Source organism: Eucyclogobius newberryi, unplaced genomic scaffold (genome assembly GCF_026437365.1).
Source record: "Eucyclogobius newberryi isolate DKJ021-1_F unplaced genomic scaffold, fEucNew1.0.hap1 SCAF_12, whole genome shotgun sequence".
Lineage (NCBI taxonomy): Eukaryota > Metazoa > Chordata > Actinopteri > Gobiiformes > Gobiidae > Eucyclogobius > Eucyclogobius newberryi.
The window spans coordinates 10506099-10531701 of record NW_027315746.1 but is presented as its reverse complement, the minus strand read 5'-3'; the positions used below and the strand labels follow the sequence as shown (position 1 = coordinate 10531701).

The 25603-nt window shown below is 41.2% G+C and overlaps 2 protein-coding genes across 9 annotated transcripts in view; one reads left to right on the top strand and one right to left on the bottom strand.

Moving 5' to 3' along the window:
- Positions 1-1131: 1131 nt before the first annotated feature.
- ccl25a (chemokine (C-C motif) ligand 25a) overlaps positions 1132-25603 on the bottom strand; it is a 248417-nt gene continuing 223945 nt past the window's right edge. The window contains exons 1-5 of one of the 3 annotated variants that reach the window (XM_072440758.1): positions 3451-3556; positions 2632-2710; positions 2312-2426; positions 1533-1632; positions 1132-1445 (exon numbers count right to left, since the gene is read on the bottom strand). In XM_072440758.1, the coding sequence (XP_072296859.1) occupies positions 1419-1445; positions 1533-1632; positions 2312-2426; positions 2632-2695 (306 nt within the window). In that variant the 5' untranslated portion in view covers positions 2696-2710; positions 3451-3556 and the 3' untranslated portion in view covers positions 1132-1418. Of the gene's footprint in view, positions 1446-1532; positions 1633-2311; positions 2427-2631; positions 2711-2784; positions 2833-3450; positions 3557-25603 lie in introns of those variants that run through there. The other 2 variants (XM_072440757.1, XM_072440759.1) reach the window with 2 other exon arrangements.
- ranbp3b (RAN binding protein 3b) lies at positions 11648-25529 on the top strand. Of its 6 annotated transcripts, none has more exons than XM_072440736.1 (17): positions 11648-11732; positions 13916-13974; positions 14131-14167; positions 14251-14328; positions 14418-14489; positions 15317-15382; positions 16204-16296; positions 16431-16531; positions 17126-17242; positions 18660-18760; positions 18859-18934; positions 19037-19133; positions 19970-20094; positions 20177-20297; positions 23085-23227; positions 23837-24029; positions 24491-25529. In XM_072440736.1, the coding sequence occupies exons 1-17, from the start codon at positions 11711-11713 to the stop codon at positions 24532-24534; spliced, it is 1545 nt and encodes a 514-aa protein (XP_072296837.1). In that variant the 5' UTR covers positions 11648-11710; the 3' UTR covers positions 24535-25529. The 6 variants fall into 6 exon arrangements, with proteins under 6 accessions (XP_072296837.1, XP_072296836.1, XP_072296838.1 ...); XM_072440735.1 differs by having other exon boundaries at positions 18823-18934; XM_072440737.1 differs by lacking the exon at positions 16204-16296 and having other exon boundaries at positions 18823-18934.

Genomic DNA, 25603 nt, shown 5'->3' with positions numbered 1-25603 from the left:
CAAAATACAAAGCGTGCTTCAGTGCCATTCTCAGCAAAACCGCAATATTACTTTGGTTCGAACATGAGAGAGTCAGGCCTGTGTCTGGACCAAACTGACCGAGGGAGTTCAAAGATGCTCCTCTTCCATTAAGTGTCATTGTTTAACGCACCTGAAATGAGGGTGAAAACACTTATAAATGTGGTTATAATGCACCCTTTTGCACCCTTTTACACCCTTTTGCACCCTTTTGCACCCTTTTACACCCTGTAAACCCTCACCCGGAGAGAGGCGCTGAAAAGTGATCCTGTTTATATCTAAAGAACAGTGTGTGAATCTAAAAGTGCAAAATGGAACATCAATTATTCATCTGACTGCAAACTGTGGAGTGGGCTCATGATGCTGTTCCAATAACTGTCTCCGTCACCATAATGGGACGGAGTTGCTCAGTAGAAGAGCGTTCACCCACAAAACCCCAAATGGCTTTGACAGTGGCTGCCCCGTCTGCCCTTGTGCCCTTGGGAAAGACGCTTTAATCACTCTGAATGTGTGTTCGCATGAGCGTTTGATTGGTAGCGTTTCTTGGATCTGCAATGTTTAAACTTTCAAAAAACGTGCATATTATGGCATTTCGCTGGGTTAGAATCATCTTCACTTGACTATTTGTTAATCTTTGATGTTATGTGGCGGTATTTAGTGTGATATTCTGTGTTTGTGGGTCAGAGAGTGGGAATTGTCTTAATTTATTCCTTCAAATAAGGAATAATCCGGTGCAGAACATCTCTTTTATGATCTTAATGCCTACAATGTTCCTTCACATAAAGACTAAACTGATTTCCTCGTGCCGCACTAATGAAGCTATTACCTGTAATATATTAAACCTTTATTCCTGTTAAACATACTCGCTCTTCACCTGTAATATCTCACTCTGTATCAAAGTTACACAATATTCCCATCGCCCTAAACTCATTTGCAAAAGGGTAATCGTAAACGTCGCAGTAATCTTGAGGCAAAATGAAAGTTATGCAAGTTTATTGTCTCGGTTAGTGAATATTGTATCCACGCTCACAGAATATGCAAAAAAATAGAACACAATTTCACAGACAATAGGTTCTCTACATGGCACACATTTACAATCAGACATATACAGTATTGACAGAGATTTAGGAGAACTTTATTATAAGAAATCACATTACATTTGTCACTCGGGACATTATTCAAGCAGCTTATAATCTTTGGCACACGGCGAGAAAACCAGGGTTTATACTGAGACACGTCGCTTTGAAACGGCCCCTTTATCAGCACTTTTTCACACTCTAAAATGTTGCTGTCACGTCCTGCACAGCAAAAGCAAAAGTTAAGCTGCCCATTTTCTTTAAAGGCTTTCCATAAAGTATGACTGGAATAGCCTGATAAGACTTGTTTGAAGTGTATCGCTTTCACCCTCTGAATGGCCGTTTTCCATACTGTAAAGACATAATAATGATGATAAAAGACACATTTAGGTATTGAAATGCAAAACAACCATCAACCTAAATTGTCTTTGTAAATACCTTGGATTTGGATCGTCTCTTATCAATAATCCTCATGAGATCTTGAACCCACTTGTCGGCGGGGTTGGTGCAGTACACGCGGCCTCGTTTCATCATGAAGCTATAAATACAGAACATTTCAGAGGTATTATCGTAGTAGCAGAAGCAGTGGGGTAACGGTTGGTGTATTTCACAGTTGTCGAGATACTTTTACACAAGAGAGCAGTAAAGTAAAAGTCGCGGTAAAATATGGTATAAGTAGTATCAGCTGCATGTAGTAGTGCAGGGGCATCCAAACTTTTTTTCACCGAGGGCCGCAGTTTGAAACTTCTATGGAGCAGAGGGCCACAAACAACCCGACAATGTTGAATTTGAAAGTGAATACTTAAAAATGAGCATCCACACCTTTAATAACACTTGGAACATTAATAATAGGTTGTTATCACATAAAAATGCTTGAATTTTTTTAATTTTACAGTAAAAAGTACCGGTACTACTTTTTGTTGTTTGGACTAACTTAGCAGGAAATCGGAGGGCCAACAAAAATTGGTTTGCGGGCCGCATTTGGCCCCCGGGCCGTAGTTTGGACATGCCTGTAGTAGTGTCATGCTGGTGGTCGTGGAAAATACTTTGAAAATGTGTCGCAAAGTGGCTGTGTGAGTTGGACGATGCATTCATGGAAGCAGTGGCACTAACAGTGGTGGCAGTCGACCTAGAAATGCGTTTTATTTTCCTTTTGTGGTACATTTGCATCCCTTATTGTGATTTTAACTGCATTATGTCGTGTCGTATGCTCTTACATTATCGCCGGGATGTTGCAGTCTCCGTCCGTCTCCTGCCTGGTGTAGCGCACGGCGTGCCTCTGAATGTTCCGGCTCTTCTTCATGTATTTGAGACAGCAGTCGTCAAAGGAAACTGCAAATAAACACATGTATAGATGTATAAACTGTATTATATGAAGTTACAGATTTCACATATGATGAAATAGATGATATCCGCTGAATAGAATCTCCATATTATCCTTTGCATCTGCCCTACTGAACCTATAAAAGCTTATCTCTGTCATGCCGTTAATCTTTTGCAATTATTGTAAAGATTTAGAGGTTTATTAGGGACTTACCTTGTGCGACACTGAGACACACCAAGCACACGGCCAGAAGTGAAAGCACAGTGAACCACCTCATGTCGAAGTCTGATATCTGCAGCACAACAAACATTCAATATTAGCGTTTACCAGCAATAGGTTCTTATCATAAAGTCATTTCCTCCACACCTCGGTAGAAAACCTTGGACCCGAGACAAACATAATAAACAGGCTGTTTCCCGGTAAACCAGTCTGACAATCTGAAGTGGCTGTCAAACTCAGACAGAAGACAGTTCAACTACATTAAAAGAGAGCAAATAGTTACCAATAGTTGCTTGATATCGATATTAAACGTGAAATAAAAAGCTTTTGTTCAAGAAAATGCCTTAATATCTCAATATGTAGAAACATAAATGATTGAATTGGAAATAAGGATGAGTAAAGCGTCCCAGGGATCGTTTTGCACACAAAAAATCTCCAAATCTCCAAATACATTGCCACACGACTCTCTGCTTTGACGTCGACAGTAAAACTTGGAGTACATATACTTTGTAGCATGCATGAAGGCCAAAGCTTAAACCCTTGAAGCAAAAAAGATACTTTGAGCATCAGAGTTGAGCTGCTGGAATTTTAATCAGCGGTAATTGAGCAGTTAAAAAAAAGAGGATCCCAAATCAATTCATCACCATCATTTGACACTTGTCCTAAAGCAATAACACAGAGACAATTCATGTACAGACAATAAACTGACGCAAGAGTGGAAAGATTAGAACGATATGAAAAGCATGAGCGGACAGGACCTCAGCGAGCAGTTAGATGAAATGCAGATGAAATGTTCAGCAGAAGTAGCTGTACCTGAGCGTCTCCTGAGCGTCTCCTGAGCGTCTCCTGAGCGTCTCCTGAGCGTCTCCTGAGCGTCTCCTGAGCGGTGCGGGTGAGTTGTCTTCTGGCTCTGTCCTCACCTGCGCAGACGCCTCTCGCTTTTAAACGTCTCGGTGGAGGATCAGGTTGCACCTCTCGACCTTTGCACCTCGGCTTTGCTTTCGATTCCACCACAAGCGCAAACCGGGAACAATCAGCAGCATTTGACACCTGAACTATGAGTCCAAATACACAGTTTGACAGGACAAAGGACTCGGCAAATTAGGTGGAAAGTAAAATATACACTCTTGCTCTATTTAATCATTTGTGTATATATGGATTTTGTTGTAAATATCAAATGCTAATCTCTCCATTAACCATAATGTCAGTATTTGCAGTAATGGATTTAGTATTGCCAAGTATTTGTGTATTTTGACCAGTTTGTGTAACTCATTAATACAAAATACTAAAAGGAAATACCGTAGTTAATGAAGATATTAGTAAGACTGTTTGACTAAAGTCATTAGCTCTGTCTGACATCATTGTGTTTGTTTGTTATTGATCATTGGAGTTGTGCAGTGCCTTTCATGACACCCAAAGCGCTTTACAGTGCATTGTTCATCTACTCCACACCACTGATCACTCCTACTGTAGCCACAGCTGCCCTGGGGTAGACTGACAGACGCAAGGCTGGCATTCTGCACCAAAGGCCCCTCTAACCCACACTCACACACCAGCTTCATGCTGCACTGTGGGTGTCTTGCCTGAGGACATAACGTCTGCTTCACCCTGAACCACAGAACCTCAGAGCTGCTGCCGTCAGGGCGGAGTCACTTCAGTTTCAACTGAATCTTTAATCATCACAACTGTTGACAGACAATTTTTGGCAGCAGAGGTAAACAAACATACATAACCTTACTGAGAATTATTAATCATTATCATCATATGATATATGTTTAAATGACATCTCTGGAAATAACAGATGAGAGATATTGAAGTAAACTTTATTGACTCTGATAAAAGTCTTTTTCACTGATCACTGTCCTGGACACGTCATTTGTGATTACATTTTTCAATAAAAATAATAATCTTGAATAAAGACATGCAGGGACTTTGGGGATCGAAAAGATCTAAAAGAAGATTGTGATCTTGTTCAGGAAAATGTTGAAATTGAGAAATTGAGGGTTAAAATGGGTTGAGAAGTGGAGAGGACATTCAGCAAAGCGCCTGACCTGTGTCTCTGTCCAAAAGCACAGCACACGTCCTTTTGCCACAGTCATGTACAAGTTCATAATGGCTCAATAAAACATGGAATGGTTTTATTATAATGGTTTATACATTAAACATATTCACTTAAAGCAGTGGAAAGTGATGAATATCTACACTTAAACTATAATATCAACACTTAAACTATAAACTAACACTATAAAACACACATCGGCCCAACACCAAGCAGCCCTGACCTGCACAACTCCTTTGATTCACCTGTTAATCACTATAAACACAAAGAAAGTGTTTAATTTTTGCATTTTACAACAATCCCTGACACTTCAGCTCAAGCGTCATGGAAACCCTCTCTTATATAACACCACTTAGAGCACTTTTCATGTGAAACGTGATCGTCGGCGTCAAACCTTTCTGCCCGAGTGTCAAACATGGCCCTGAACGCGGCGTCCACAGGCTGCAGCGGAGTGCTCAGTGACAGATATTAATGGCTGAACATCTGATCTTTGTTTTCGCTTTACGTGCCCAAACTCACTCTGGAACGCTCCACTGCCGACTCTCATCCTCTTCCCTCGTTTAGTCCCTTGTTTACTTCGATTAGCACTCGCTTTAATCACTCATTTTCAGCACCACTTCACTAATCCGGCTCTTTTGGTTGTACATTATTCACATTCGCTGTCGTTTTCAGTGCCGAGTTGCGCCTTGTGTGGTTCTAATCGCACCGAAACATCTCGCCTGGTAAAACAGACCAAAACTGTTATAAAAGTATGCGAGTTGGCAGCGGTTCCCTCGATTCCTGGTCGTGGCTGTAAAATGTGACGGTTTAATGACAGGGATTTGTCAGGAGATGATGGTCCAGTGCCAGAGTTTGCCAGAGTGCCGCAGGATGACACACTTTGTTGTATTGCGCATTCTTTTTTGAGCAATGTGATATGTTTTTTGTGCGTTTTGGAAGTCACGAGAAAGAACAGGACATCCATTTGTCACTGGAGATGGAACTGTACTTTGGCAGGCAAGGGATTTGGTGAGAGCTCAAGTTAATGGCACAAAACTATACGTAATTACACATGAATTAATGAAACAAACATTAATTTTAACGTCATTCATCCACATATTAAAGGCTTGTTATGTATTATATTTTAGCCATAGTGCTTTGTTTTATGTAGACAATGTTTCCATGCACACCAAAAGTCATGTTATTATCATATTTATAGCAGAACAGTTACATCTGATGTGAGTTATCTGATCCTTTTCTGACTATTCACACTTCTACAGGTTTTATCAAGGAAAATTATGCAAAAAAAAAGCTAACTATTCAGAATCAGAATAAGCTTATTGCCATTTATCAATGAACAGGATTCACGGACATGTCCTGGTGGTTCGGTGCAACACAAACATAACACTGAACAATAAATACAAAACCAATGGACAATAAATAACAAATAACTACCGGGTATTAAGATGGTTAGGTAGAGTTAAAAATAGACATGATATGTACACAAAATAAAATATGTGGTGCAATAAAAGTGGACAGTGCAGTGAGTGCAAAGTGCTCAAGAAGTGTTCACTAACAGCAGAGGGAAAGAAACTGTTCTTATGACGGGAGGTTCTGGTCCGGATGGACCGTAGCCTCCTGCCTGAGGGGAGTGGCCTCCTGCCTGAGGGGAGTGGCCTCCTGCCTGAGGGGAGTGGCCTCCTGCCTGAGGGGAGTGGCTCAAATAGTCCATGTGCCGGGTGAGAAGGGTCGGCTGTGATTCGACCTGCACGTCCTAGAGTCCTGTAGAGATGGAAGTCTGCGGCCGATCACCTTCTCAGCAGAGGCACAATGCGCTGTAGTCTCTGCTTAGCTCTGGCTGTGGCTCCAGCGTACCACACGGTGATGGAGGAGGTGATGGAGCAGGTGATGGAGGAGGTGATGGAGGAGATGATGGAGGAGGTGAGGATGGACTCGATGATGGCCGTGTAGAACTGCACCATCATCTGCGCTGGCAGCTTTGCTTTCTTCAGCTGCCACAGGAAGTACATCCTCTGCTGAGACTTCCCGGTGAGGGAGCTGATGGTGAGCCCCCACTTGAGGTCCCGGGTGATGGTGATACCGAGAAAGCGGAGGGAGTCCACAGTGGAGATGGGGGAACCCGAGATGGTGAGGGGGAGCTGGGGGGCTTTACCTTTCCTGAAGTCCACGACCATCTCCACTGTTTTCTGGGCGTTGAGCTCATATTATAAGTTATCTATGTTTTCTGTGTCTGATTTCTAACATTAACATTTGATCATTAATAATGGAGCACGATTGGAGCAAAAGGGGGTCAAAACACTTTAAAATGCAACGTAAACATAAGCATAGTTTCCACGTGCACACGATGAACAGTTGAATTAAAGTGCTGTTTTACCTGTGGATTTTGTCTTTTGGATCCAGTCCAGGCCTGAATACAGATGTAAGAAAAGTCATTACATTGTCAAACCATGAGAGATGTAATAATCAGAGTCATAAACTATAGGCCTAATGTAATTACATCTGTTGGCACGCAAACCATTTCCTTAACTACATTATTTGGATGTATTTTAACTTTTTTTTTATATATATTTTTTAACATTAATAAGTGATTTTGGCTGAAAATTGAGCACTTAAAAACTGGAACGATTTTGATGTTTTGTAGCCAATAATATTAGTTCTGTTTCATTCTTGCCTGAAAGTCATGAAAGTGTTTTCATCAGGAGCACGAGGACACGAGCTCTAATCTAGGGTATTTGGACATAAATATCAGTAAAACAAGAAAATATAAAAGTAAAATAATTGACAGTACTTCTAAAGTTGACAGATTTATTTGGTAGGAAGTTCGCCACATTTAGGGGCCAGTCCAAGACTAAAATGCTGGGAACCACTGTAAAACAAACCAAAGGCCCAACCATGTTTCTTATGTCATTAAACCTTTAGGAATATGACATGGAATAACGTTAAACTGTGTAAAAACACTACATCATTGAAAAAAAATGACATTTGATTTATTACTGTTTACTATACAGCCATTTTGGATTGATGCTAAATATTAAATGATATGCTACCTACATGAGCAATTTACCCTGGCATCGTACCAATGCTGGTAGAGAAATGTGAGACGCTGTGGGCATGAGATCCTGGCAAATGAGGTCTTTCTGTAACAAACAGCACAAACACAAGCAGAGGCTTGTTTGAGCTGTGCCCTGGGGGGATTTAAGGTTCATTGTAGCAAGGAGGAAAATGTATATTGTGCAATAAACTATTATGAAAGATGTTCCCTTATTCTGTTTTACTGTATGATAATAGTCATATCGTGTCTTTTGAGGGAAAAGCAATTGAATAGCTTGAGGTAAAAGGATTAACAAAAAGGTTTACAGGGCAGTGATGTAGGGGCTGTAGCACCATCTAGTGGTGAGTGACAGTCTGTGTCATTTTCAGTTTGTCCACATTTCATTTGACAATGGAATCGACACCAACCAAGTATTTTATTAAGGAAATACTTTGTGTTTAATCTTCCTGTTACAGGAACATTGTGAGCACTTTCACCCTTTAAATCATCAATGGTGGAAGAAGTTCTTCATTTGGTTATTTAAGTCAAATTTGAGTAAAAGTCCTGAAATATCCTTTTACAAATATAATTTAAGAATTAAAAGTAAAAGTATTTAACACAGATTTTGTGAACTCTTAAAGTGATGAATTTATTTCATAAGGAATTGTGCTGATCTTTGGTCAGAACCAATTCCAATCAATATTTAAATGTAAAGGCAAAATGTTATGCACTGAATTAAAAGAAAACAGGAGTTCAAGACTAATATTACTGTACATTATATAGTATAGTATTACTGCACTCCACAGAAACAATATTACTGTACATTATATAGTATAGTATTACTGCACTCCACAGAAACAATATTACTGTACATTATATAGTATTACTGCACTCCACAGAAACAATATTACTGTACATTATATAGTATAGTATTACTGCACTCCACTGAAACAATATTACTGTACATTATATAGTATTACTGCACTCCACAGAAACAATATTACTGTACATTATATAGTATAGTATTACTGCACTCCACTGAAACAATATTACTGTACATTATATAGTATTACTGCACTCCACAGAAACAATATTACTGTACATTATATAGTATAGTATTACTGCACTCCACTGAAACAATATTACTGTACATTATATAGTATTACTGCACTCCACAGAAACAATATTACTGTACATTATATAGTATAGTATTACTGCACTCCACAGAAACAATATTACTGTACATTATATAGTATTACTGCACTCCACAGAAACAATATTACTGTACATTATATAGTATAGTATTACTGCACTCCACTGAAACAATATTACTGTACATTATATAGTATTACTGCACTCCACTGAAACAATATTACTGTACATTATATAGTATAGTATTACTGCACTACACTGAAACAATATTACTGTACATTATATAGTATTACTGCACTCCACTGAAACAATATTACTGTACATTATATGTATAGTATTACTGCACTACACTGAAACAATATTACTGTACATTATATAGTATTACTGCACTCCACTGAAACAATATTACTGTACATTATATAGTATAGTATTACTGCACTACACTGAAACAATATTACTGTACATTATATAGTATTACTGCACTCCACTGAAACAATATTACTGTACATTATATGTATAGTATTACTGCACTACACTGAAACAATATTACTGTACATGGTAATCAAGCTGCAACAGACGCATCAAGCTGCACTCCAGTGAAACAAGCTGCACTCCACTGAAACAAGCTGCACTCCACTGAAACAAGCTGCACTCCAGTGAAACAAGCTGCACTCCACTGAAACAAGCTGCACTCCAGTGAAACAAGCTGCACTCCACTGAAACAAGCTGCACTCCAGTGAAACAAGCTGCACTCCAGTGAAACAAGCTGCACTCCAGTGAAACAGGCTGCACTGCATGAAACAAGCTGCACTCCAGTGAAACAAGCTGCACTCCACTGAAACAAGCTGCACTCCAGTGAAACAAGCTGCACTCCAGTGAAACAAGCTGCACTCCACTGAAACAAGCTGCACTCCAGTGAAACAAGCTGCACTCCACTGAAACAAGCTGCACTCCAGTGAAACAAGCTGCACTCCAGTGAAACAAGCTGCACTCCACTGAAACAAGCTGCACTCCACTGAAACAAGCTGCACTCCAGTGAAACAGGCTGCACTCCACTGAAACAAGCTGCACTCCAGTGAAACAAGCTGCACTCCAGTGAAACAAGCTGCACTCCAGTGAAACAAGCTGCACTGCATGAAACAAGCTGCACTCCAGTGAAACAAGCTGCACTCCACTGAAACAAGCTGCACTCCAGTGAAACAAGCTGCACTCCACTGAAACAAGCTGCACTCCAGTGAAACAAGCTGCACTCCAGTGAAACAAGCTGCACTGCATGAAACAAGCTGCACTCCAGTGAAACAAGCTGCACTCCACTGAAACAAGCTGCACTCCAGTGAAACAAGCTGCACTCCAGTGAAACAAGCTGCACTCCAGTGAAACAAGCTGCACTCCACTGAAACAAGCTGCACTCCACTGAAACAAGCTGCACTGCATGAAACAAGCTGCACTCCAGTGAAACAAGCTGCACTCCAGTGAAACAAGCTGCACTCCAGTGAAACAAGCTGCACTCCAGTGAAACAAACTGCAAACATAGTTGTAAAAGACAGAAGTTAATACTTTTAGTGCCTGAAAAAGGTGTGCAGCAGCAGAGGACACGGGGCAGAGTATTTGACTGTATGATAATATAATAGCTCCATGGACTGTACGATATATGATAGCTCCATGGACTGTATGATATATAATAGCTCCATGGATTCTACGATAATATAATAGCTCCATGGTCTGTATGATATATAATAGCTCCATGGACTGTACGATTATATAATAGCCCCATGCACTGTAAGATAATATAATAGCGCCATTGACTGTATGATAATATAATAGCTCCATGGACTGTATGATAATAAAATAGCTCCATGGACTATACGATAATATAATAGCTCCATGGATTCTACGATAATATAATAGCTCCATGGACTGTACAATCGTAGAATAGCTCCATGGACTGTACGATCGTAGAATAGCTCCATGGACTGTACGATCATAGAATAGCTCCATGGACTGTACGATCATAGAATAGCTCCATGGACTGTACGATAATAGAATAGCTCCATGGACTGTACGATCATAGAATAGCTCCATGGACTGTACGATCATAGAATAGCTCCATGGACTGTACGATAATAGAATAGCTCCATGGACTGTACGATAATAGAATAGCTCCATGGACTGTACGATAATAGAATAGCTCCATGGACTGTACGATCATAGAATAGCTCCATGGACTGTACGATAATAGAATAGAATAGCTCCATGGACTGTACGATAATAGAATAGCTCCATGGACTGTACGATCATAGAATAGCTCCATGGACTGTACGATAATAGAATAGCTCCATGGACTGTACGATAATAGAATAGCTCCATGGACTGTACGATCATAGAATAGCTCCATGGACTGTACGATAATAGAATAGAATAGCTCCATGGACTGTACGATAATAGAATAGCTCCATGGACTGTACGATCATAGAATAGCTCCATGGACTGTACGATAATAGAATAGCTCCATGGACTGTACGATCATAGAATAGCTCCATGGACTGTACGATCATAGAATAGCTCCATGGACTGTACGATAATAGAATAGCTCCATGGACTGTACGATAATAGAATAGCTCCATGGACTGTACGATAATAGAATAGCTCCATGGACTGTACGATCATAGAATAGCTCCATGGACTGTACGATAATAGAATAGAATAGCTCCATGGACTGTACGATCATAGAATAGCTCCATGGACTCGTGCAGTTTGTAAACGAGAGTTCGAGCGCCTCCTGCATTATCTGACTGCGCGGTGGGTTGTGGGTGTGTGAGCGTCGAAGTAAAATGGCGGACTTGGCAAACGAAGGTGAGTAAGTGGCAGCGTGAGAAAAACAATAGCAGCGTCCTGCCGGGTCATTCCGAGCTTTTGCCGTGACCGCATGATAGAAAACAGACCAACAACGCCATTCCCACGTCTCAGGGATTGATTTTAGTTTGATTTTGAGCGCCAGGGCTTCTACAGTGCCACGGCGTTAGCAGGCGGGCTAATGTGGCTAACGGCTCGGCTCTGTGTAATATCTGGAACCCTCCTTCGCACGTCACATAGGCTTACATTTTAATGCTACGTTAGCCTTTAGCACCCGGCTATTTATAGGCGCAGTGTTTTGCTATTTGTGGTAATGTGATGAAATCTAGTGAATGTACAGTCAAGCACGTATTAGATTTACATAAATGCGGCACAGTGAAGTTTGTTGGAGTGTTCAATACGAACTGTAGACAAACGCACAGAACGCAATGTAAAATGTTCAATTTAGGCGCGTAGCAAAAAGACGTCAGTTAAAAGCGACTGTTGTGGTTTTGCCCTGTAGTTTCTTTGTTTCATATTCTCAGTGACTGTTCTCAGTCTCGTTTACGTGCCGTGTGCGTGTATTACTGTGTTCTGACATGTAGTTAAATGCCTGTCACGGTGATGCCTCTTCGGGGATGTGCAGCGCAGTGTAGCCGTTAGCTTAGCCACCGAGAGCAGCCGGTGGTGGCGCCGTCTACTCGCTGGAGCGGGTCAGATGGTGCAGATACTCTCTGGGTTGACATAAAGCCGGGAACCGCTATGTGTGCAGGATGAATGAGCTGGTGCAAGCTGGAAGACACAGCCACAGTGAGATGCATTAAATAAACCACGTGCAGATTTGATATAGGTCACGTAGCCCTAGCGCCTTGCAACGTTATACGGATTTATATGTTGGTGATGCACATACAATCATTCTGTACGTTTTATTAGCGTTTGACATTGGGCAGAACTGCGATATGTTACTGTAAAGTCAAAAAAAAAAGAACACACAAAAGCAGTTCATTTGATTCACGCTCAGTGTAGAAGCGCGAACAAGACGCACAGACACAAAGCGCAAATAACGTTCAATTAAATGCCATTTATATTGACTTTATGTAACCAGTACTGTCCTGTGTGACAAGAGAAGCCCGTGCGTTTGACAGCGTGTCCTCTGTCTGCACCTTGTGAAGGATTAGACATCACAGACACGGAGATGACGGCCTGACGTTTACGTGGCCTGAGCAGACGCGACGTGCTCCTGGGATTAGCGCCTGTTTGTTGTGACGGTCGTTTAAAGCCCAACAGAGCATTATTGATCAGGGATATGTGCTAATACTGCGAACTAAGGGCCGTTTACCGCAGCCAACGCGTTTCAGCCGCTCAGTTTGAGTGGCAAATGAAAAGGAGGCACAAATAAGCACGTTTGTGGTTTTCAGCTTTATGTGTGACTGGCTCATCTTGTTTTGTGGCTCAAAAGTCACCGAGATGTTTTGTAACTGGCGAGATCTGATTGCCCTTTTTGAGAGGATGTTTCTACTGTGTCTGTTTTTTTGTTTTGTTTGTTTCTTCCTGTCAGGGAGACTATGCAAAACAGTATGCAAGTGAAATGCAGGACTTGCCTCAGGTGTGGATCCTTGTTGTCCCTGTTTTTGATTTGTGGCCATGGTACTTCTTTCTACTGTACATCAGCTGTGTTTTATATTAGTTTTGTTCACGTAAAAGGAGACGTATTATGCAAAATGGACACTTTGAACCATGTTATAATTGTTTTCCCTTCTCAATTATCCTCTCGGGGTTGCGTTTATAGGGATTAATGCATTTCATGTTTAAAAACATCTTTATTCTCCAGCATTCATGCGACATTTCTTAAAAAAACAGAGTTTTCACCAACCTCAGATACACACCCTCGGCTCTTACGCTGCACGGAGGATTCGCCGGTGTCCTGTAGCCATTTTTGCCTACGAAAACACTGCTCACTCCTCTACCGTGATCTGTAGCTCTGTTTGGGTCGTCAGCATGGTCCAGCAGTGTGGCACTTTGTTGTGATGACGTTTACAGTGACATAAAGGGGTAGTCGATATTTTAAACACAGTCAGAGGCCTTGTTTCTTAAAATATAAAATATTTGTCCTCGGGTGTCATTGATTTATATCTATATGGCTGAGAAAAGCATATGTCTCACCACTTATGTGTCGGTGATTATCCTATATCTTTTCTTAACAGACAAGCCTGCCATAGCACCTCCTGTGTTTGTGTTTCAAAAAGACAAAACGGCACAAAAGGTAAGTGCCACTATCTATTTCATGTCCCAATTCTGTTCACATGATTTGTCTGCTTTAAGATTGACATATAAACTTACTCATGACGTGAAAGAAATGAAAATCAACTTTTGAACTCTTCTTAACGTATCAGTTGTTGACTTTGTTCACTTCTCGCAGCGATCTGCAGACGCCTCGAGTGCAGAAGATGGAGAAGGTACGGTGCACGTCTTCATTATTATTTTCTGGTGTCCTCGCCGTCACACGCTCTTAGTTGACGCCGTGTCGTTTGCGTTTCAGACTCAGACAAAGATGAAGCAAGCTATTGCCCTCCAGTGAAAAGGGAGAGGACCTCTTCGTTCCCGCCTCCGCACTCTGGTGAGGACACACGCGGAGCGCCTGTTTTGTTGCCGTTCTTAAAATGTCCATTTGTATGCTGAGTGCACTGTCCCTCTCCTACTTTGCAGTTTCCAAGAACAATGTATTCATGCCCTCGAGTTTCAGCCAGTCCCCCACCGGCAACTCTGACTCCGAGCCAGGTGAGCGGTCGGGATTCTTCACAACTGCTCCTTAGAAACCGTGATCATAGTAATAGTATTATCGATAATGTGACAGCACAAAGATGTACAAGTGATGGGTTTTACTTCCTCAAGTGTAATATGTTTCTGCAAATGTTTTATATATACTGTAATAACACTGCAAACAGGAAAAAGGATGAGAAAAGGCAAAAATACGTCCCCGGTCTCTTAAAAGCTGGTGGTTCTGTTGAGACACAATGTTTTGCACAGAATCACAGTTTGGTTTGGCACAATTAGTAAATCGTGAAGGATGAAATTATTATTATTATTCAGATCAAAATACCCTGCCCTAATAGAAAAGTCATGTTGTATTTAGTTCAGACCTCTACAAACATGTTCTGAAATGCACATGATTATTGTATTAGTTTATAAGTTCATATTTCAGTCTTCTCTCAAATATAAATGGTCCCGGAGTTGTTTACAATGTGCACTCTGAACATAATCCTACTGTTTGAACTAATATCACGGCTGGAATTGAAATGGCAATACTTAGAAACGTTGAAACACATTTTTTCCCCGCCCTAGTTTCTGGTTTTGGTTTGAACTAGTTTCCTTTTGCCGTGTAAAAAAAAAGCTAAACACCACCACATGGCATTGTTAAGAGGTCAATGTTACACAGAAATGGCTATAGATTACCTAGAACTATTGTGTTACTTATGAAGAACGCTCTATCCAGGTTTTATTGCGTCTTTTAAGAAATGGGTCACAGATCTCTGGCAGTGGCTGCTGAAGCATAAGAAATGCCTCAGACATTTATTGTATCCGTGTCTTCTCTTTCTCGTCTTCAGAGGAAAAGCCGACGGGGTTCAGACTGAAGCCACCAACTCTCATACATGGACAAGCCCCCAGTTCAGGTGCGTCAGCCGCGTCCTCATTATACTCATTTAAAATCTATAAAAGTATGCACTAGGGATGGGCCCGTATTTGACCTGCTGCTATTGTCCATAACCGATATTTGCAGATCCCAATATTTAGACGTAAAAATCCAATCCAAGTAAAGTTCACCAATTCACTTTTCACTTGAACATAGAAAATAACAAAAACAACAGAATGTGTTTATCTGGGAAGTATAATCATTTGTTGCATGATTGCCTAGGCATACAGCCACATTTTTGGCCTAATTGCGCTTGAATCTTATAATATACTTTTGCCGATACTGATACTGGAACTGATATATATCGCCCATCCCTATTCTGCACCAAGAATCACCTCTTTCACCACTTCTTGCCGCTGAGTTTTAATCCGTTTTTGCAAACGAGTCACTGATTTATCAATGATTTACTAAATATGACCTGTTTGCTTGCACTGTTAAACGAGTTTAGTAACATTTCAGCAAGTCTGTTAAGCCAAATCGTGTTTAGTGCCTGGCCCAATGAAGAAAAGGAATCATTTCACGTCATGTTTGAGTGACTTTACTGTAATCCGTCGACACATTCTCCTTAAGACGCCCAATGATGTCAGTTTGCAACGACCCGCGTCACAATATACAGCGCTGAAATATGCACAATGGAAAAATGAGTCCATCTCTCGTAGTCGAGCGAGAGATGGACTTATTTGGCGTTTAGGCTCTGTAATGACTCCGTCCACGTTGCATGACATTACATTGTGAACACACGTTGTTATATTGTTGTGTGAGTGAGCACTGGACGCTGAGCTGTGAGTGGTTGTGTTGCAGGCGTCCCGAGTCAGAAACCCAAGGAGCAGCAGCGTAGTGTGCTCCGCCCTGCAGTCCTCCAGGCCCCACCCTCCAAATCACACATAGACTCAAGTACGACGCTCCTCTAGCCATATCTAGGCCTTTTTTAAAATGAACAATTCACCTTTTTTCATAAGTCGCTCTTGATCTTTCCGCCCGTGTCGCTGTGTGCCGAAGCTGAACCGGTGTTGCTTGACCCTCTCTAGATTCCAGTTGCGGAACGAACGGAGTAAAAAAGTCGGAGGAGGCGTCGGCGTCTCTCTTCTCGAACAACACAGAGCACTTAGGCGGACCGACCAAGTCACAGGTGAGAAGTCAAACGCCGTGAAGAGGTTTGATGCGCGTTAAAAGCACCAAGCTGATGTGAGAGTCCGGTGTTATGGCATAAAGAATGTGGATGTAATTTTCACTGCAAAGGTGTCGTTTCATCAAACATATCACAGTCTTTTTAATAGTTATAATATAAATCAAGGCAGGGAAAGTCCACATTTGTCCTGTTTTTTTCTTCAGTAGTTGGAATAAGACATTTTTCATTTCCTCAAGTGTCCATAAATTAGGCATTCATTTTATTTTTGTAAGAAGCTCTTACCAAGGCTCCTGGTAAAAGAAATAAACACAAAATCACTCAAAACTTGTTATAACAGCTTTTATTTTTACTAAAAAAAATATGGAATTCATTGCGTTTGCTTTTGGCAGAACCATCAGAATATATATTTGCCGTGGCCATTTCCGCTTCATGTTTGTTTAAGATAAATCATCATTCAGTGCAAATCAGATGTAGCTAAAGTCGTCGCCCTCAAACTCAGGAAACTGTGAGATATCACAGTTTCATTTTCACAGAAGCGTTTGACACAAACTGCTGCTGTGTGCCGTTTATGACCGGGTCTGGTTTCATTTCCAGAAACATGAAAACGAGGAAGACGAAGTGAGTAGTAACAAAGAGGGAGGCGGAGCCGAGAAGAGCTCAGATGTAGCAATATCTTTTGTGTTCGGTCAGAATATCAAAGACAGAGCTAAGGTACGTGGATTTGTCTATTATTTAATGCTGGTGTTGAGTATTACCAACAACCTCACAATCCACGGCTTTCAGACTGATCAAATGATGGCACTGTTGCCATAGCAATTAACAACTCATAATAGAAAATATATACATATTTTGAATAAGCAAAAGTCCTCTTCATTGGTTTAAAGAAGATTAAACCAATGAATAAACCAATGATTGCAGGATCTATAACATGTTTTGTGAAGCTCAGATCAAGCATCGGCAAAGTGGATGGATGTTTTTCTGATTATTATCGTAACAAAAGTTCCTCAGTGAATTATAGTGATTTCACTCCGCGGCGTCCAAAGCGTCCAGTTTACATGAAAAGTAAATGGTGGAAGGCGTGCAGCGTTTTTGGTTGAATATCGCGCTTGACGCAGTGCGTTTTGATAATTAAGCATCCAACGCCCTGTTCGCACGCCCAGGGCCTCATGCGCTGGAGTTGCACAAAGCTGAGCTTTTGGCAGTCATACCAATCGGAGCTCAAGCTCCAGTGCCGTACCAAGCATTTTATTATCTAAAAGAATCATCGACAAAAATGAAAGCTAAATTTGTTATGGCCGTGTGTAAAGCAAATACACCAAAGCCACTCTCTCAGCCTGGTCTGCCATCGCACCAACGGCCCAACCACACAACAGACACAACAAACTCTCCTCGGGTCGTGAACGTCTGTTGGACGTGCGTCTGCTGGTCATTTTATGTTTCAGACGCACGTCCAGGGCATCTGTCTTACAGACGCATGTGCGTCCAGCCGTGCGTCAGGTGTGAATTAGCCGCTGTGGTCTGAACGCACCATCAAACATTCTATTCTAACTGTGTTTTCATCTTTGCCAGCAGCTTTTGCCAAGAACTATCCCCAAAAATGTCTCCTGAATTGGGATGTTTCAAATCACACTAAAATTGTTTTAGTTTTACATAATTACAATGAATGCATGCATTCAAGATTAATAATACGTTACCATTCTTGTATGTGACCAGCATGATGAAATCAAACATTGGGAATGATAAAAGTAAGTAGTTACTGTGTCATAAATGGCTCGATAAAGACACTTTTGAAGTTCTGGAACTCAATGTTTAAATTTTTGCTTCTAAAAGATAAGCCTTTATTTATTTGTCCTACAATGGGGAAATTCCAGAAATACTCAATCAACTTTTTTTATATTATATATTATGAAAGTGACAATTGTAAATTAACTGAATAATGTCTGTATATACATTGTAAAAACACCTATTGTATTGCCTCTTAAAATATTTTATTTTAATGCTGTTGCTCTATTAAAAGAAGCACTCGGCTCCCTTGGAAACGCGCTTCAATCCTGTTTATGTAACTTTCCTGTGCATTGCGTAAAAGGCTTTGAAATTCACCTCGTCTCTCTTGTGCTTCTCTCTGCAGCTCGAAGAAAACAGCACAGATGACAAGTCAAAGGACAGCGCTTCATCAGACTCCCAATCGGAGAGCACTAATTATTTTTTACAGTACATCTCTACCCCAAGGTAATACGAGGCAGAAATGGTGCCCTCCATTTTCCAAGTATTAATAGCGAGTCTCTGTGCAGTTCGACGCCCGTAACGTTTCTTCCTCTGCTTCCCAGTTCAAAAAACGCCGCCAACAATGCGGACGGCGGCGCGAAGTTCGTTTTCGGGCAGAACATGTCCGATCGGGTTCTGGTGAGTGTCCGCAGCGCAGCCGCGTTTGTTTTCTCACCCGAGGCCCGGGAGAAAGGAGAAAGGGTGGCGTTTTAACTTACGTCTTTGTGTGTTTGTTTCCAGAGTCCGCCAAAAGGAGAGTCGGCAGCTGAAGAAACGAAAGAGGCTCCGGAGGTCCTGCCCTCGGAGCCGTCGTCACACGAAAACACACCGGAGAAGGGTAACGACGCGCTCACCGAGGGTTTAAAGCCCGCTCGTCCACACCTTTAACACCTTTAACGCGCTCGATCTACATCATGTTTCATTTTGATTCGTTGTTTGACTGAAAGAGGCGTCGCCGCTCAGCTACAAATGCTCCCAAGAGCTCCTTCTGTTCAATCAAGAGGCATTCCAGATTTGATACTGCTGCTGAAAGGGATTACACTTGTAACAAACCTGATATTTCCCATGTTATGCAGTAGAATTGCAGCGTCTGCTTTGCGTCTGTAGAAATGTGTAAAGTGTCTCAGGCGGTCCAGGTGGGATTAAACCTCAAGGGGCCGAGCGCTCTCAGGAGGACGCGGTTTGCCCGGGGTTATTTTTGGATAACGATGATTATTTTAGTTCATTTGTTTGGAGCGATGGAAGTCTATACATCATTAGCGAGCTCCATTAAGATCGACAGATGCGTTGGTAATTAAGTGAAACGATGACTACGATAATTGACTCATTGATCTGGGTAAAATATGTAGAATTGTAGAGCTTCTGTTCATGGCTCGCTCGATGTCTGTTCTAAGTTTAGCCTCGACTCTCCTTAAAATACCCTGTTGCATTTTGAGTGTTGTTTGAGGCATGGCAGTTTGTGTGTAAATGAGCCCCACTGATACGGTGGAGAAGTTTGTTTCAGATAACAATCCAAAAATACTAATTTGTAATCAACCTCTGAACCTCTGAAACCCAAACGTGCCACCACAAAACGAGTCCGATTTCAGACGTTTTCCTGCTACTCACTGACTGACGGTGACATTTTGAGTTGCAAGTCCAAATTCCTGAATGTCCGTCGTGTCGTTTGTGCAGCGAACAACACCTCGGAGTCGTTGGAGGAATCCGCAGCAGCGTACACCAAAGCCACAGCCAAGAAGTGCGTCTTAGAGAAAGTGGAGGTCAAGACCGGGGAGGAATCGGAAAGCAATGTTTTACAGGTAAACCACGCTGTTTGTCAGTCAGACTTGTGCTGAGAATTAAAGATGAAAGTGTTCATTCTTCTCCTCTTTCTATCTCCAGACGCAGTGCAAGTTATATGTGTTTGAGAAGACGGCGCAGACGTGGATAGAGCGAGGGCGAGGGCTACTGCGGCTCAACGACATGGCCTCAACAGAAGACGGCACGTTACAGTCACGACTCGGTGAGCACAGCCGCACTGCACTGTGGGAAGTCGGAGCATTATTCACTCTTCAGATTTGAGTAAATTTATATAATCTTACTGGTGTGTCAAGATTCAGGAATCTTCATTTAATTCTTGATTCAGAACCTACAATTCACCACGAAATGTTTGTGTCATTTATTATTATTCCCATTTTGGTGGCAAAAAATGGCAATATAATTTTAACATTGTATTTTAATTATATTTATTGTAAATACTAGTAAGTAGATTGTTTTCAGTTCATATTGGGCCTAACATTGGCTCTCTTATGTCTGAGTTAAATGTATCTTATTCATATGAAGTGAACTGCTCGGTGCATTTAGCCTGTGTAAATAATCGTTTCGGCGTCTTTACTTTATTTGTTGGAAACTCTTACATTCTGTTGACCACCGTCTGCTTTGTCCGTGCACGCGCTCTGTCCCGGTGCAGTTCATTTGTGTGCATGTGTGTGGCACAAACAGATGAAGTTTGAAGCGTGGGGAATAGTTTCTGACTCTGTGTCTTGTCTTCAGATCTGTGTCGAGCACGTTGCACGGACACAGACATGTTTGAGAGGAGATAGTCATTTAATGCTTGTTGTTTTTCAGCGCACATGTGTCAATATCGCATAGACAGATCAAGACACGTGCAATTTAACAATCACGATGCATCGTTACACCCCAATAATTACATGGCCAGATAACCCAGTAATCAGATCTGTTTTTTGCTGTGTGTTTACATGCACAAGAGAGCTCTGATGACCAACAACACCTGCTACCACATGTTAATCAATGGTCATATTTGGAAGTCAAAGTACAATGCATTTTAAAATCACTTAATATTTTCACTTTCATTGTTGTGTTTGCCACATTAATTTGCCTGTGGCAGTGTTTTAGTTTCTTTCACAAAATACACGTGACACAAGAGGGAGCCGGATCACTATAGCAACAACACATCAGGGTAAATCTAACCAGTCTCAAGTTCCTCATTAGTGGGTGAAAAATCTGGTGAATTCTGTCATCATATGTCTTGAGAGGACTTCAAAGCCAATTCACACATAGTGACTCTAAAGAAGTTTGAATCTACACAAGAATCTTGTGTTTCAAAGCTGATCAGCAGAAATGTTTACCTATTGTTCATCCCGAATCAGTGCTCTCCCCGGAAAGTTTTAAAGGGATGGTAAATATGCCTCATATGGGGTTGCCTTGGTTTAATGTACCATCATTATTTCCAAAGGTACATGCACCCTAAACATACTATTACATGGTGTATAAGCCTAAACATACTATTACATGGTGTATAAGTCTAAACATACTATTACATGGTGTATAAGTCTAAACACACTATTACATGGTGTATAAGCCTAAACACACTATTACATGGTGTATAAGCCTAAACACACTATTACATGGTGTATAAGTCTAAACATACTATTACATGGTGTATAAGTCTAAACACACTATTACATGGTGTATAAGCCTAAACACACTATTACATGGTGTATAAGCCTAAACACACTATTACATGGTGTATAAGCCTAAACATACTATTACATGGTGTATAAGCCTAAACATACTATTACATGGTGTATAAGTCTAAACATACTATTACATGGTGTATAAGTCTAAACACACTATTACATGGTGTATAAGCCTAAACACACTATTACATGGTGTATAAGCCTAAACACACTATTACATGGTGTATAAGCCTAAACATACTATTACATGGTGTATAAGCCTAAACATACTATTACATGGTGTATAAGCCTAAACATACTATTACATGGTGTATGGGCCTAAACATACTATTACATGGTGTATAGACTTCCATCAAGAAATGTGAATATTGGCAACCAAAAACTTAATGGAATCATGGAAATGATAAACATAAACCCACGGTCATTTAAATGTATTTACCAGCGAGCACTGTATCATAATACACAATTTTATTCAAAATGTTGGTATGTAATAAAACTTCCTACAGTTTTAGCTCATGGGTGAAGACAATAATATAATAATTTAGACACATCAACTCTTCTTGGCCTTTTCATCCATTGGACACAGGCCTCAGAGTCAGGATCATAGAAGATCAGTCAGGATCATAGAAGATCAGAGTCGGGATCATAGAAGATCAGAGTCGGGATCATAGAAGATCAGAGTCGGGATCATAGAAGATCAGAGTCGGGATCATAGAAGATCAGAGTCGGGATCATAGAAGATCAGAGTCGGGATCATAGAAGATCAGAGTCGGGATCATAGAAGATCAGAGTCGGGATCATAGAAGATCAGAGTCGGGATCATAGAAGATCAGAGTCGGGATCATAGAAGATCAGAGTCGGGATCATAGAAGATCCGAGTCGGGATCATAGAAGATCAGAGTCGGGATCATAGAAGATCCGAGTCGGGATCATAGAAGATCCGAGTCAGATACTTTAGGGGTGAGCAGACTTTAGTGAATATCTTTATTTGCTCCAAGCGTCTCGAGGATTAAATTATTATTCTTTTTTATCATTGTGGGGTTTGTTTTGGGCCTTTTTCCGGGTCGTGCGTAGCACGTCACTAGAGCGTAATCTCTGATTGGTTGCTGTGCCGCAAAAAGTTCAGCTTTTCCAACTTTTCTGTACTGGCTGTGCAGCTCTCCCGGCAACGCTGGCCGTGTTGGCCGTGCCGGGTTTTAGGGATGGTTTATTTCCCCCCCCCATGTCAAAACGGATGGCGGGCCATTTTGATTTATCATGTATCTGAATGTACGTAGCCAGACTCCTGCTAATGACTTGTATCCCTGCAGTGATGAGGACACAGGGCAGTCTGCGGCTGATCCTGAACACAAAGCTGTGGCCGCAGATGCAGGTGGACAAGGCGAGCGAGAAGAGCGTCAGAATCACTGCCATGGACACAGAGGACCAGGGAGTCAAGGTCTTCCTAATATCGGTATGTGCTACTATTACTCTGAAGCAGTTTGACAGGTTTAGAATAGGCCTCAAGCTGTGATCCCATTGGACACTAGAGGGAGCCAATTACTCAAGTTCCTTTTTCGTTTTGCATGTCAAGCTTATTGTGCTCTTCTTGCACGTTTTCACTGGACATTATAATTATCTATTCAATCAAAATGGAAATTAAAATGTGTAGCTCCTTTATAACTGACCAATGTGAGCTCAGTAAGAATGTTAATAAGCTGAAAACCAAATTAGGAATGCTCTATAATTCATTAGATGATTTCCAAAAAAGATATATTAATTTTGACTGCTTTTATTGCTCTAAAACTAAATCTAAAAATATGTCTGCTGTGAATGGGGCTTGCATCTCCACAAATTGTACTTGTTCTGTAGCAGCCTCCTAATATTCCTCAGTGTGGCATGAAACCTCCTTATGTATGTTTAAAACGTTCTACTTTCCTGGAATCATGCAGGTGAAGTGCCATGTCCAGAAAGTGACGTACTGTTTCTTTAAGGCTAAAACAGTGCTCTTGTATCTTCATATTGCTCTGTAGTGTAGTGTCTGCAGACAGCACTGAGCCGTGTGTTCCTCTGCCTCCTCCAGGGCAGTTCTAAAGACGTGGGGCAGCTGGCAGCAGCACTGCACCACCGGATCCTGGCTCTGAAGAGCAAAGCGGACCAGGAGCCTGAGGTCCCAACCGTAACTGTCCCTGAGCCTGACATCCCACAGTCCAACGAGGAGGACAGCGACGAGGAAGACTCCGCAAACGCCACAGCCGCCTCCACCACGGCCACCAGTCAGTACTTTAACCATGTTTCATGTCCAGCTTTAGGGGGTTTAGTGTTAAATCACTGCAGATTCGTAACGCAGAGGGAAGCTGGTTTTATTTAGTTTTTTTGTTTGCTATTGGATTTCACAGTATTTTTCTGCTGTTTTATACAGAGATTAACCTATATTTTGATTGATTTCAATTCAAAAGCAAATGAGGGCGTAACCGTCTGTATGTATGGGATTCAGGGTTACAGTGATTAATTTGAAAAAGCTATTAAAATAATCATTGACTATTTAATTGATTGATAAACTTTCTCACATAACTGAGTAGAGATTGGAATCAAAGCTATGAGTACTGACACAAACCAAAATACATTGTATTATAAAGACTAATGGTAAAATAATTGTTGACCAGTCGACCGCCATAAAACAGGGCAGACATTTGTACAGAGCGATGAAGCTGAGGATGTGACTCTTGTGTTGCAGGTACTTCAGAAGCCGCAGAGGGCCAGGCGACGGGGAGCACATAGCACCTCTCTGGGACAGCCTGTAACTGCTGCTGAGGAGGCATTTTACTGTTGGCATCTCCACGGACACCCCTTTGACCAACATGGGTCCTACAGACCAGTACTTTTGGATATTAGAAAACTAGCTCCAGGAATAACCCCTTTGTGCCGGAGTGTCTCACCCGACTTTGTGCAGTCCATCTTCTTTACGTAACCTCTGGAGTCGTCTCTTCCCTCCCAACTGTTTCTGTTTTTTTTGTTTTTCCCACTCTTTACCTCCTCCTCCCTTCAAAGCTTTGGTTTGGGACTTTTCTGCTCATCATATTGATGAGTGTAAGGGTGTTTCCTCTACATTTTAAAGAATGGCACATGTTAAAGACTGCAGTTTCTACTTTGGGACCTTTTGACTCTGGAGCCACCGTCCAGAGGAGTCATTATTGTATTCGACTAGTCCTCCAGTCCGCTGTACCCGTCGCCCACACCCTCTGTCTATACGTTTAGTTTATGGCAAATGTAACATATTTTTGCCTGTCATTTTCTCATCAAGGCGTCAAAACATATGTGCTGTTTCTAATGGCTATAGAGACCACTCAAGTTGTCATTAATAGCAGTTTCTTATATTTCCTATTGACCTATATTATAGTGAATAAAAGACTGAGACAATGCAGTTCTAATGTGAGTTTATGAGAACAAAATGCAGAGTCACTTCTTTCTCTGAAGGTAATATCTGTCAATCACTTTTTTGTTTTATTTTTTTATCAGATAACCACCAGTCTCCATTCTGCATGTAACTTTCTTTTTCAGGGTTTCATGTGTTCATGCATATTTTTTTATTTTGAAGTGTAACATATTTTGTCCATTTAGAATTTGAAATCCATGTTGGAAATGAAGGCTTTGGCTTCATGTGTGGATCATTTGAGTGAAAACTGAATATATCATTTAACAGAGCACCATGTTTTCTCATCTCCCACTCTCGCTGCGCCCTTTACAAAATAAACCATTTCGACTCACCCCGACAAGTTTTTCAAAATAATTTGCCAAAAAAGGACAGCATTATGTCATTGGAAGGGATGTGAATCCAGCGTCGCAGTTT

Excerpts from the sequence above, each read along its gene's own strand:
- ranbp3b (XM_072440735.1), top strand. The coding sequence starts at position 11,711 with ATGGCGGACTTGGCAAACGAAG. Across the intron at positions 14,168-14,250 it reads GAGTGCAGAAGATGGAGAAG|ACTCAGACAAAGATGAAGCA; the intron begins GTACGGTGCACG and ends TTTGCGTTTCAG. Across the intron at positions 24,030-24,490 it reads CGCCTCCACCACGGCCACCA|GTACTTCAGAAGCCGCAGAG; the intron begins GTCAGTACTTTA and ends CTTGTGTTGCAG.